Raw genomic sequence first — 13,989 nt, 5'->3', positions numbered from 1 at the left:
GGGTTCTGGAGCCTTTGAACTCAGATTTTAAACAAAGGCATAAAACAATTTAAAAGAAACACATCTAAAGTACTAAAATATTACATTTTCAATATGGATTTTGCCCTTGACATTTTTGTATTTTTCCATCTTTGTGTTTCAGTGTTTATCCACAATGCATTGCCGTTCGTGGGGTTTGGCTTCTTGGATAACGCCATCATGATTGCTGCGGTAAGTAACCACTTTCCCTTTTTAAAGGGTTTTCCTTTAAAGTTTCCCATTCCATTCTTTCTTCTATCTCATCTAACAGTACCTGTGCATATCATAGAGGCTGATGTACACCATATTTATTAGGCCTCATGTACACTAGCAGGCTGGGTTAAAGCCCAACAGAAGTCATCAGGTAATAAACAACTTTATGCTTCCCAGATCACTTTTTCTGGGCTGGGCATAGTCACATTTATATGCGTTTACCCGCATAAAACTCGGCTAGTCGGACCCAAAATGCAGAAATGTCTATTTTGGGTAAACTGACCTAGACCGAAGGCACCTAAACGCTGCTGGACACCTAGCTGTGCATTCAGTCATAGAAAAGCATTACATGAGTCCAGGTGCGTTTAGAAATGAGCTCCAAATGCATCTGAACTCAGCGTTTTGGTACGTAGTGTGCATGAGGCCTTAATCATTCATCAAGGGACACAACATGAGTAAAAGCAAAAACATTGGGGGGTATTTATCAAAACTGTAGTAGACAAAATCTGGAGCAGATTTGCAAGGCAACCAATTAGCTTCTGTTTCATTTTCAAATCTTACCTGTGCAACCTGAAGAGAGAAGCTGATTGGCTGCCATAAGCGACTGCTCCAGTTTTGATAAATTCCTCCCATTGAGTTATACGGTCATCTTTAGGAGGAATTAGACACTGGCAAACAAACAGAGCCATTAGCCAGCCAAGTATAACCCCTCCCACTGCCATGATGCATCCGTTTTTACATAGTGTCCTAGAAGGATGGACATCTTCTCTCTTCATAGAAAAATTAACCCCCCCCCTTTTTAGGTATTTTCAACCAAGTATATCTCCTCTCACTCCCGTGATGCTTTAATTTTTTTGCAATTTTCCAGGAGGGTGGACATCTTTTCTCTTTGGAGAAAAGCTAAACCCCCTTTTTTCTCGACGTTTTTACCAAGTATATCCCCTCTCAGTCCCATGATGCTTCAGTTTTTTACTAGTGTCCCAAGAGAATGGATGTATCTCTCTTTGGAGTAAAGTTAAACCTTTTTTTTTTTTTAAGACCATTTTTACTTTAATCCAGACCAGCTTTTCTTCATTGTTTGTTTTTTGTTGACTTTTGAGCTGGGATTCGTTATGCAACTTTCTGAATCGGCTGCTCCTCAGTGCCGCCTTGGAGGCCATAATCGGACTTCATTATATTGAGGTCTAGCAAAGGCTTGTAAAATTCTCTGCCTCTCTCGGTTTATATCTGGTAACAATTATAAATGCCTATGGATAGAATATCTGAGACTTGTCTTGAGGCCTTCCGTATCACAGTCAGTCTTCTCCTACTGTTATATGTCGTTCTATTAAGCATCCGCCAAGAAATCGGCACTACAGTAAAAGATGGAAGAATTGCTTTTTTTGATTGGAATCGTAGCTGTGCCCTATTTCTTTATTAGTCTGTGCTTTTGAATGTAGATGTTGTAAAATTACCTGAAGTGAGAGGCATTTTACAGTCCATGTTAAAACCAATTCTTTCAGGGTTGTTGAAGGATAAGTACACTACTGTGATAGAAAAAAAAAACAGTAATTCATGAACTTAATAATCGGCCAACTAATCGATTATGAAAATAATCGTTAGCTGCAGCCCTATTCATGTTCTATTTCTTCTTTTACCTAATTGAACCATTGTCTTCAGTGCCAGGAACCATAAAATGATTTCTGTACAGCACATGCTTTCAGTTTAGCCTTGGCAGTATGCAAACCTAAATACACAAGAGGCAAGCTTCAGAAGTAAGGAATCTTCAGTTGTGCTATAACCTAAGAGTTGCGGCCAACCAGCTCTGTGCAAGAGCACGCTCATAGAAAGGGTTCCTCTGTTTTATGCAGCTCTTTATACACACACACACACATCACATTTAGAAGAACAGATGATGTAAATAAAAGCATATTGCAGCTGGCAGGTCCCTTGATGACCGCTCTCAAAGGACAGGAACAGAAAGTGAGAAAATGCGAATCTGTTTAACCCAATCCCTACCACAATCTGTATATAGACGTTCTCGGAGAAGTCGACCCTTGCTGAGGGAACGTTAATCTACATCGTGTTGTAGAACTAGCAGACATACCAACTCTTCCAGACGTTCCGGGAGTCTCCCGCTATTAGATAGCTGCTCCCGGACACCCGGGAGAGAAACATTTTCTACCGGAAAGGTTTTCTCTTCTCCTATCTAGCAGAGTAAACCTCTCTGCTCTGTTTTTTTTCTTCTTCTTGACATCGGGGCAGCCGGCCGCCGTCGATCATAAAAAACTATCCCTGAACTAGGAGCACTGATTGCTCACTACCTATTATGAACCAGTCAGCAGGATTCTCTGTCATGTGGGTACCATGACAGCCATTGTTTACAAACAAACCTGTTGGCTTCAGCTGTCACTGTGCCTTGGCTAGAGAGAGGCTGAATGACAGCTTAAGCCAGCAGGCAGCAACTGTCACAGTGTGATCATTATTAGGACTTGGATCAAATGAAATCCTTCTATGGCCTCAAAAGCGGTGTAAAAATGATTAAGGAAGATAAATTATTTATAGCTTAATTGTCAAATTAACTGACACCTAATGATTCCGTCCGTTTTTTTACTACGGGCGGACGGCAAGAGGTTAAAGTGGATGTGAACCTTGTAAGTTTTTTTGGTTTTGCTCTAATGTACAAGTATTGCATTACCTTTCTAGTGCTGTTGTTCCTCACACTTTTTTCCCAGTTTTGATTTGTAGTATTTTTTTTACAACACCAGCACAGCTAAAAAAATGCAATAAATACATTCATTTATTTGTCCCTTTATTTTTATTTTTTTTTACACTTTTCACTTTTTTTTAAACTTAAAAATTGTATTTTATTTATTTAATTATATCAAACAGTCATTGTGAATTAATCTCACTGTTACTGCTTGATAAATTAATACATTTTTGGTTATTATCAGGCTGCTTCAAACTTCAGAACAGCCGATAATAAGTTAGTGACACTGATCCTGCAGCAGTTCAGGATTCAGCTGTCACTATAGGTTTTCTGATTGTTGCAACAACGATCAGCAAACTGAAACATTCTTCTTCCAGGAATAGATACATTATAGGAATAGACACATTATGTATCTATTCATGAAAGAAAAAAAGAAAAAAAAGCCAGTATAGCTTGAGAGAGATATCTCTCTCGATCTATACGAGCTGTCAGAATGCCGGCAAAAGCCGGCATGTGTGTCCGTTTGCTTTGACTCTCAGACACCCGATATTAAGGTATCGGGTGTCTGAAAAAGGTTAACCCTTTCATTAATGAATGCCTCTGTAGTAAGGGCATCCATTAATGAATGTTAAAAGCTGATTCTCAGCGTTTAACAGCCCTCTAAAGAAGCAAATAACTCGTCATGTACAGTGTACGTGACAAGTCATTTGGTCCCTTTGTGGCTGGACGTACAGTGTACGTCTCCCGTCACGAAGGGGTTAAGGTGCATAAAAGATTTGGATATCAGTTCCCTTTAATGAGGTCCACTGCTTGTCTTACTTTTTGATTTGCTTTATTTCAATGTTTTGGAGGCCGCTGTCCACACGCATCAGTTCTATTTTTTAAATCGGATCATTTTTATTCATTTTTGCATAGTAGAAAGTACAAAAGGCACATACAGAAACAAAAAGGAAAAGATAGGAAGTATCCATAAGGATTTTTTTTATTTTTTAAGTAGATCTAAACCAGTGGTTCTCCACCGGTGTAACCTCAGGACCCACATTTCTTCTTGGTCATTAAGTCGTGACCCAAGTTGCAATGCAAAGAAATTCACGGCATTAGGGTACCGCACGTTCCGGTGTGGGCGAATGAACTGTGGGCAGGAGGTGCATTTGGGGTGCCATTCAAATGAATGGCAACGCAATGCACCTCCCACACCAGAACACAGTCAGTGCGATCGCACAGGACTGTTCGATTATCACACTGTGCTAGTGTGAATGGGCCCTCAAGAACACTGACACACCAAAAAAAAAAAAAATGTTTTTTTTAAGATCCACCCAGTCTCCCTACCTTACAAGAACTGGAGTGGACCCTCAGCCTGGGGTCCAGTGTGGGCTGCTGTGCTTTGACGCAGCTCCCTCCATATGTGCATTGCTTGTACAACTCCCTTGCGTGCCCTGAAGAGGTGTCGGGAGCCAGAACGTGACGTCGCACGGGTCCAGACACCTCTACAGGACATGCAAGGAAGCTGTAAGCAGTTCATGTATGGATGGAGCTCCCTTGCAGCTATAGCTCCAGCCCACCCCACCTTAAGCTGACGATCGGCGCCAATCAGCATATGAATGGCTGCTTGGCACGTGAACTGACAGTGCTGCACTAGGGGGAGGTTGAGAAGCCTCTTGCCTAGAAAAGTAAAAGGCACACGGCGACCTACTGAACACGGGGTTGTGACCCACATCTGGGTCACGACCCACCAGTTGAGGACCAAGGATCTAAACCAAATTTCTAATATCTTGGATATTATTTGAAACGTTAATGTACTTTCAAAAGTCATTTTCAGTCTACTCGTTTCATTAAAACAGTACCTGGTGCCATGAAGGTCCTTGTGCAGATAATTCCTCTTTTATAGGGTGACAAAACTCTCTCAATTGTTCTCTTGCCTTGTAACACTGTCACACGCACTCCCAGTGGAAACTACAAGTGACCGTGTCAATGCATATTGTGCAGACATGGCCCACTCTTGTCACCATCCGGAAACCCACTCGGCGAACGATGAAAAATGCGTAAACAAGTATTTTCTAAAAGGAAGAAACATGGTGGCAGTTTGTGGCACAGTGCTTTAGCAATTTAAAGGAGAACTATGGGGTTAAGGCTTTTCCCTATAGTTCTCCTTAGGGTAACGGGAGGACACAAACTAGCGTCCTCCCGCCACCCTAGGCTTAGTATACCGCAAGCTGTAGCTTGCGGTATACTGAGACGCCGCAGTATACCGCGAGCTGCTGCTCACGGTATACTGAGACGCTGAACCGGACATTACGAGATCCACCGAGCTGCGTGACTGACAGCTGGCTCTGCCTATCAAGAGGCAGAGCCAGCTGTACCCGCCCCCTCCCAATCTTCCAATCTACTAAGCCGACCTGTGAAAGTCTCATTGTCACAGGTCGGTTAGAACTATGAGGTGAGGGAAAAGCACTCCCCTCATAGTTCTCCTTTAAATGTATTCAGTTATGTTCTAGATTTACATTAGGTTCAATCATATTTGCAAATATTTCATTCGGTGGCTCTTGTTTTGTTTGATCGGAATTGGCGTCAAAATTATAACTGTTGGTTGTTGAAAAATATTTGCATGATTTTAAATGCAAAGCAAACTATACTTACCCATGTGTGCTCTCCCGGCTCTTCCCTGCTACTCTAGAGCCCTCACTCCATTGTTTTGATGGAACAGGGCTTTGGGCTATGAAGGAGCATGTGATTTTTGTTTAGGCTTAAATGGCCGATCAGCAGGTTCGAAAACTTGGGGGTGAGAGGAGCTGCTGCAACTCGTATACTTTCAAGGTGCACGACACCATCACGTCTTATATTTTTTTCCTGCATCACAGGAAGCTATGCGGACCCTTTAAAACTTGTAGGCATTGTCCACACTGCATTGGATGCAGAAGAGCATTCACCTCAATATGTTAAATGGACATTGCTCTGCCACAAAATGAATTACTCTCTCACCAGGGGAAGCCATAGAAAACAACAGTCAGCCACAGCTCAAGATCTTATGTAACATTCAGGCTGTTATACCTCGCCCCCCCAACCACGGGCAACTTTGCTTTGGCTCAGTACACACTTTAGGCAAGGAGTCAGTCGCATGCCAATCCTCCAAAATCTCAGTTGGTTTTTAGAGGGCCCTAATGCTGCCTGTACACAGTAGTTTCCACTCCGTTTTCAATTACAGTAACCACAGAGAAGATCATGGCAGTAGTTTTACGTGCTGCTTGGTGGTAGATTGCATTGATCTGTTTTGGTCTTCCTTGAGACTGGATTCTAGTTAGAAGTGGTTGGAATTGTCAATAAGTTGGCATACGTGTGGCCTGTAGAGGAGTTTGTTGCTTCTCTAATACTGCAGGGGGATTTTATCATGTTATAGTCATTTGCTACGTCCCTGAAAAATCAAACAGTTGCCAATGTTCCTGAAAATTTGGGAGGACACTGTGCCACAAAATTACAGTACACTTCATGTGCCAGCTGCCTGTGCAACTTTGTGCATTGCTGCTAACTTCCTGGATAAATGGGCTGGGGGTGTGCAACAGTTTGTAAAATGGGTTATACGTTCTGTGGAAAGAGGAGCTACAACTTCATATCCTTTACGGCCAAGGAAGGTGCCATCTTGGCCTATATTTGGATTGCAGTTGCCATGGTGCTGCACATGTGATCAGCTATGACACCAGTCATCTGCGGACTTGAAAGTTCAGTTGTGAGCTGAAATAAGTACACCGACGACCTTGACAGTTGGCATACCTTGAAAGTAACTATTATGGGAGACGGTTAGATTGGTGGGTCTAGTTCCACTGTAAATAGTCCTTCTGGAGTGTGTCCTTAATTGCATTTCTCCATGGTAACCAGTCGGGTCGAAATTGTCATTTTTCCGGTTTGAAAATGAAAAGCAGAATGCGGAATTTTCCTTTCAGAATCTTAGATAAGCTGAAACCTGATTTAAGAGTTTCTCATTCAATACTGAAGCCGACTTGACTAATAGATTTGACCTCCCTGAAGCAATGCATCCTGGGAAGATTGCTCCTCATGTGTGAAGCTTTTGGCTGCCTGGGGCTTTCTGTCAAACGACCAATCTTCTTCTTCCTTTGCTGTTGCTAGGACGGGTGGTAGGTAGGAGGAAACTTAACTTTTCAGACAGACTGAGCTTGTATGTTAAAAAAACAAAATCTTCTGAAAAGAATCGGTTGCTCATAGCAACAAATCAGATGGCAACTGTCATATTGCAAATTATGAACCGAGCTTGTGGTTGCTCCTTTGGAAACTGACACTTTCCCTTTACAGCAATTTTTATACATGAGGACTAATTTGTCGTCTTGCTCTTATTTCGCCGTACATTGGCAGTATATAGCTAATGTCATAGTTTAAACACTTTCCTGCATAAATCAGCCAGCCAATGCCATTGCTGCGTGCTTGGCTCCATCCATTTAAATGGCAGCCTTTGTGGTCTACCCTGCCAGAACTACTGCGAGTTGATCACACCGCATAATTATTTTTCTGTATTTATAGAACAGCAACATATTTTATGCGCTTTGGAAGACAGGGTGCCAAGTCTCCAGATTTCATCCTTCAGATACAGATGGAAGTGGTGCCATGTTATGTTGTAGCAAAACAAGCAAAGGAGGAAGGTGGGCTTGGTGTCTCCCATCCAAACAAAAAACATAGCAGATTTATCTAAATGTGGTGCTTTCGTAACCATGGTAGTGGTCTTAGCATCACCTACTTTTATATAATGTGCGACTAGTGAATTCTTAACCAGCCTTTTGCCCCATTTTATGGAATGGAATGCAGAAATAAAGCTGCTCTACCTTCTCAGACCCAATATTCCATGGGAACCGCTGTGCTCAGCGTAAGTCTCTGCCAGACGAATTCAACAAAATAAAGGGATATTGCCATACGAGTGCCAGCTCTCTTTATCCTTTATCATATGGAATGGCCAGTGTGTGTGGCCAGTGTGTGTGGCCAGTGTTCCCTAAACTTGTAAACCTAAAGATAAAATATTAAAGGCCACCTCTAGCCAAAGTTCTCCAATCCCTCTCTCCCACCCACTTCACCAGTAATTACAATAATAAATGCTTTCTGAAGTCCTTTTCATGCCAAGTCCACCGTCCATATCTCTGGTCAGTGCCGTGAATGCTGCATTCTGTGACCATGCTGAATGGTCACCTCTTTGTGAGTTCACCGTGCCGTCAGAGGATCCTGCTAGTGGACGGCTGATAGGAAAATGTCTGCAGGTTTAGGTGAGTATTTTGGGCTTTAAAGTGACACTAAACTCAGGAGTTAAAGGAGAACTATGGGGTCAGTGCTTTTCCCCATAGTTCTCCCCAGGGTCACAGGAGGACACAAACTAGCGTCCTCCCATGACCCAAAGCTCAGTATACCGCGAGCTACAGCTGAGACCACGGCAGCCGGGACGGATCCCGACATTACGAGATCCACCGAGCTGCGTGATTGACAGCTGGCTCTTCCTATCTAGAGGCAGAGCCAGCTGTACCCGCCCCCTCCCCTGTCCGTTCCGTCAGTCAGCCCTGGAGGCTCGGAGAGGGGAATCCCTGCAGGGAGCTGTGAGTGACAGTCACGGCTTTCTGCAGGTACATGATCGAGAAGTGAGCAAGCGACGGTATGTGTTCGCTCACTTCCCAAACTATTGAGCCGACGTGTGACAGTTTAATTGTCGCAGGTCGGCTTGAACTATGAGGATGAGTGATTTTCACTCGCCTCATAGTTCTCCTTTAAATCTTAAAAATGCATTTATGTACCTTTTTGACTATTAACAAAAATGAATCCTATTTGTGTATCACTCTGCTGTAGACCCTCAAATCGTGTGAATTGGTGCTGACACTGTCCTTCCTTCTGGAGGGTGGCTACTTTTGTCCCCTATGGTCTCTGTGTCCAAGCTCGCTCTTGTGATAAACTACAATTTCATGTTTTAGTTTACCGTACTCATTTGTAGTGAGATTAGGGATGCACCGATATATAGGCCTCCGAAACATATCGGCCGAAAATGGCACTTTTGGCATAATGCTGAAAGTGACATTTTCTGTCCGATACAGCGGTGCATCCATTCTTTCTCTCCTCCCCGCTGGGTGCTGCTCTGTGTCCCAGCGGGGAGGAGAGAAACTGTCACAGGCGGCCGAGCGCTACGGGAGGAAAGCATCGTGAACGGCCGGCGTCTCTCCTCCCCGAACCGCTCAGCCTTATGTTGCAGAGCTGTGTCTGGGCGGAGACAGCCAGCGATGTCAGAGGAGGCTATAAATAAATATTTCTAGTGTATAGGCATGTTAAAAAAATATAAGCCCTTGGTTTATAAATGTGTAAACCTTTAAAAAAATGATTTGACCAAAAATGAATATTTATCCTTTTCAGTAACGTTTACGTTCAGAAATGATAGGAAAAGGATTCTGATATGCAGTTGAAATATACTGTGGGATCTGTCTCCACTGCTGAATGATTTGTAAGTCTGTCCAGCCACACACACCCATGCACCCCAGGTGCCAGCTCATAGCGTGCCACCACTATTTCCTTCTAAAGCTATGCAGCTTCCTGTGTCACCTGCATGCTTATATTGATGAGCTTTGCAACTTATGTAAGCTGCCTAAACAGCCCCCCTCCAACCAATATTAGACTGACCGCGTTGTGCAATGCTACAGAGCCCTCATAGTGCAGAAGCTGCCCCCGCCAGTCTAATTTGGCTTTGCAGGGGATTCTGGGAAGACGATATAAAAATATATTTGGGGCAGTTACAGTATCAATCAACAGTCAGCCATTTTTCTTTAGGTTTTGGATAGTCAGGAAGCTTTATAAGATCTGTCAGCTTTACTGTGTTTCCATTGTGGAAACTGATCTCACTTATGACAGAAAATGAAGGAAAATCACCCCAAGAGGAACGCAACAATAAAAACCCAACATATGTTCTAACCCCTCTGAGCTTACTGAATAAACACATCTGTGATCTTCTTGGAGAGGATTCACTTTCTGTCCCAGGTGACATGACTGGAAGTGAATTGAAGCTGTCAGATCTCTTAATCTGTATCTATTGCGCGCTCGCTCTTTCTTTCAACAGTCTACAAAGTGCATTAACCGGAGAAGTTAAATCGGAGCAATACAATATACGGCATGGCCACTGTTTGCCTTTAAAATAGCATCACTTCTCCTAGGTAGACCTGCACATAGTTTCCTAAGGAACTCGCCTGGTAGGGTGTTCCAAACATCTTGGACAGGGGTTGGCAAACTTTCTGTGGAGTTGTCATTTTTTATGTAAATAAAGTATATTTTTATTTTAGTATGTACGGCAAGTTCTACAAGCTTAATTTCCAAGGTAACTTAAACGGCCATTTAAATGCTGATTGATTTAGTCAGAACAGTGTAAAATTGTGGCAGATGGAGATAGTCACTGCAGCCTTGTGCCTAGCCAGGTAGATCTGACCTAATGGAATCCTAACCCTAACCCACCAGTGTCCACTGAAAACTGAAGTATCCCTTCTGACCTTTAATCGTTCAAGTATATGGTAAAGCCCAACTCCAGGACTAATGATCTTACTGCAGTTCAGCAAGTTGCCTTTGTTGTAAACTCACTCACCATAATTAGAGCTTCCTCCTTACTGAAAAGCTTCAGTACACATGAGGGTGGAGATCCAGCTCCTGCTAAACTTACGTGCCCGGCTGTAGCTCTGCAGGTCTCGTAAACCTCAGTGCTGCAATTGCATCTCTGCCCCCCTTTCCTCCCCGCCAATCCATAATGGAAGCCAGGCCCATTTGCTTTTAAGGTTGGCCAGGAGGAGAAGGGGACGCAGATGTGACCACAGCACTGAGCTCTCTGAGACCTGCGGGCTGCGGCACTACAACTGGAGTTGTCACGGAAGTTCAGCGGGAGTTGGACTTCCACCTGCAGGTGTACTGAAGTTTTTTAGGGAAAAGGAGGTAGATCTAATTATGGCAAGCGAGTTCACAACAAAGGTCCTCTACAACTTCATGAACTGCAGTTAGTTTATTGTGCCCAGATTTGGTCTGTAAACCAACACTAAAATCTCATTTTTAACTTAATACAATTTTTAAATTGTACATTTCAATCTTTTAAAATCTTTAAATAAAATAATACTTTGTGATCTTGCCATGAAGGTCTTTGTTTAGGCACTTTCTGTTAGGTGACAAAGCTCTGTATTTGTCTGCCAAATGGGCTCTTATGTTGTCACCCTGTCACAAGGACTTTGGAAGGAGACTACAGGTAGCCATTACAGCTTGCATTGTATGGGCACGGTCCACTATTGGGCTCCATTCACATATAGCGTTTGCGTTTCCCTCGTGGTTTTCCATGCGGAAGACCGCACGGCAATGCAAACGCTTAAATCTTTAATCTGTACAGATTCCGCTCGTTTGCTGCTATTATATAGCCGCAAATGTGCGGAATCTGTAAAAAAAAGAAAAATTGTGCATGGACTCTTTTGCGGGCCATGTGGTTTTGTACCACGCGGCCGCAGCAAAAGTCTGAACAATGCACAGTAAATTGCATTGTTTTTTTCTGTTTAGAGCAGCTCCGCGCGTATTCGGCCGGCCAAATACGTGCGGACAACCGCTGCTGTGTGAATGGAGCCTTAGAAAACTGAGACATGGCATGCAGCCATCTCTGGAGTGCACGTATGTAGGCAGGGAGTAGCTGAAAGAGGCTGGAGGAGATCACTGGGATGTAAAAAATAAGTTAAAAAAAAAAAAAAATGAAGTGTATTTTATAAAAAGGAAACTGTTTCTGATACACAGTGCATCAGCAAACTAAATGTCTTCAAGTTAGGGTTTACATTTACTGTAAAAGAAGTGTCAGAGTTTGCAGAGGATACAGTGAACTCAGCAGAGTTTAACAGCTTTTGGTTACTTTTATTTGTTCAACGCATCAAATTCGCACAGTGTTCTGCTCTCTCCCGGGTTACTAGGCATAACAATGAACACAAATGTCTCTCTGCTTCCTGGTTATTTGTTACACAGCTCTGTGTATTTCCTTCTGAATATAGGCTTTCCTCAGTGTCAGGGCCCATTCACACTTTACATTGCGGCAATGTGCAATAAAATGTGTGCAATCCCTCAGCACACCTGTGGCAGTGTGAATGGCCCAACAGACTGTACAGCAGATGGCAACACACGGCGGTTTGCTGCGTTGCTAAAATGGGTCATGTGCATTTTTTAAATACTTTGTGGTGTGGTGGCAGCCCATTCATAATGACTAGGCTGCTTTACCGCAACATGTGATAACAATGGATTGCTAAAGTGTGAATCAGCCTGTCTGCTAAACTGGTTCCATCAATCACCAGACTGGACCACTAGGCCGCTTACACACAGACTATGGCTTGCTTAGCTCGTTCACACCAGTCTGTTTAGATAGGATCTCTACCCTCAACATCCAGTGATTACTTTCAGACATCAGTCTGGCATTATGTCCTGTGTGTTGAGGCCAGACAGGCCTGGGCGAGCACTTTTCATATGCAGCATGTGAGCCCCAACTGTGTGCAGTCGCTCTCGCACATATGCGGTGGCACAGTGTGTGGGCCTTAATGTCGAACTGATGCATATTTGTGGCCATGGGGCTGCGTTGCTGTATTCACTCACTGTGCGGCCTGTGTGTTTAGGCCAGACAGGTCTGGACACGCACTTCCCACATGCAGCACATTAGCCCTGACTGTCCGCAGTCTCTTTTTTGTGCTTTAAACCCACCTGCATTTAACCTTTTCCCACCAGTTTAACGCTCATATGTGGAAGTACAGCCTGAGGGCCTCAATGTCGAGCTGATGCATATATGTGTCCATGGGGCTCAGCTGTTGTGTGCACTGGCTGTACAGCCTGTGTGTTAAGACCAGACAGGCCTGGACACACGCTTTCCACATGCAGCACATGAGCCCTGACTGCAGTCTCTCTCCTTTGTGCTTCAAACCTACCTGCTTTTAACCTCTTCCCATCGGCGCAAAGTAAATATGCTGAAGCACGCCGAGTGGGGCTTAACATCAGGCTGATGCATATCTGTGTCCTTGGGGAGCTGCTGTTGTGTGCAATCTCAGCATAGTGACTAAGCTGTCACAGACTGGTCACGTTATATAATCGGATGCCAGCAGGACATATTATGAATATATTTCCTTTGCACGCCATACCCTTATACCGCTTTTAATTGGGTGCTGGAGCGACTAGTAGATGACCCCACAACAATGAATCGGGAAAATGTCATCCGCACACCACTTGCTTTAGAAGTGCGCCTTTATTGATGTTGTTGCAGCAAATCCGCAATCATTGCAACGTTTTGGAACTCCATCTATAAATGATGTCTGGCTGTCATGCTGATCCTCATTTTTTATTTTTTTTGGAGTTGTTGAGTTATTGATCTGGAGCAAGTATACTTTATATGCTAGCTTCAGGTCAGTAACTCGTGAGAGAAGCCAGAGAGCTAGCATTTTTTAAGGTGGCCAGCAGTGGCATCCTACATATTTCTTAGTACTGCATGTTTCCTTAGGCTGTGAGTTTGTTTCTGATATCCTGGCCACTTGGAGTGTAGGAAAGAAAATCATTTTTGTGTCTCATATTGGAGAAGTCATTGGATGATGGGAATAAACAGCCCAGCTATTGGATTACACGCACGGGTTTGAAGTTTACGACCTGCCCGAGCTCTGCTTGTCCTCGGGTGCCTGCGAGCAGCTGCGAGTTGACGGCCTCTGCTGGATCGCAGCACTATTTCTTCCGGCCTTTTTATAGTAACACAATTGACTTTCTCTTCTGGAAGGTCACACTAGAAGAAGGACCCGCTGAGACAAGACGCGCATCATTAGTGTCACCCTCCTGCAGGTGAAGTGACACGGATATTTTATATAGCACAGACATTTATATCATGGCCATGGCGCTGACGGTTAAAGGAGCGGTACACCAAAGTACCACTCTGCGTTATGCTTGTCAGAGCGTCTTGTCCCCAATTTATTTCATAGATGTTCTTTGATGGAAGCTAAAATACACATTTGGATAAGAACAGAGAACTTTGTGTAGTGTATTTTTCTATTTCAGTATTTTTTATGTCCAATAAAGGT

At 43.5% G+C, this 13,989-nt stretch overlaps 1 protein-coding gene across 1 annotated transcript in view; it reads left to right on the top strand.

Moving 5' to 3' along the window:
• The window catches only part of TMEM65 (transmembrane protein 65), a 90,266-nt gene that overhangs the window by 65,653 nt on the left and 10,624 nt on the right, over positions 1-13,989 (top strand). The window contains exon 3 of the mRNA XM_018562218.1: positions 143-210. Within this exon, the coding sequence (XP_018417720.1) occupies positions 143-210 (68 nt within the window). The remainder of the gene's footprint in view (positions 1-142; positions 211-13,989) is intronic.

The sequence above is a fragment of the Nanorana parkeri genome, unplaced genomic scaffold (assembly GCF_000935625.1).
Source record: "Nanorana parkeri isolate BGI_ZX_2015 unplaced genomic scaffold, ASM93562v1 scaffold566, whole genome shotgun sequence".
Lineage (NCBI taxonomy): Eukaryota > Metazoa > Chordata > Amphibia > Anura > Dicroglossidae > Nanorana > Nanorana parkeri.
Note: the sequence above shows the minus strand (reverse complement) of the source record. Positions and strands in the feature narration are given on the sequence as shown.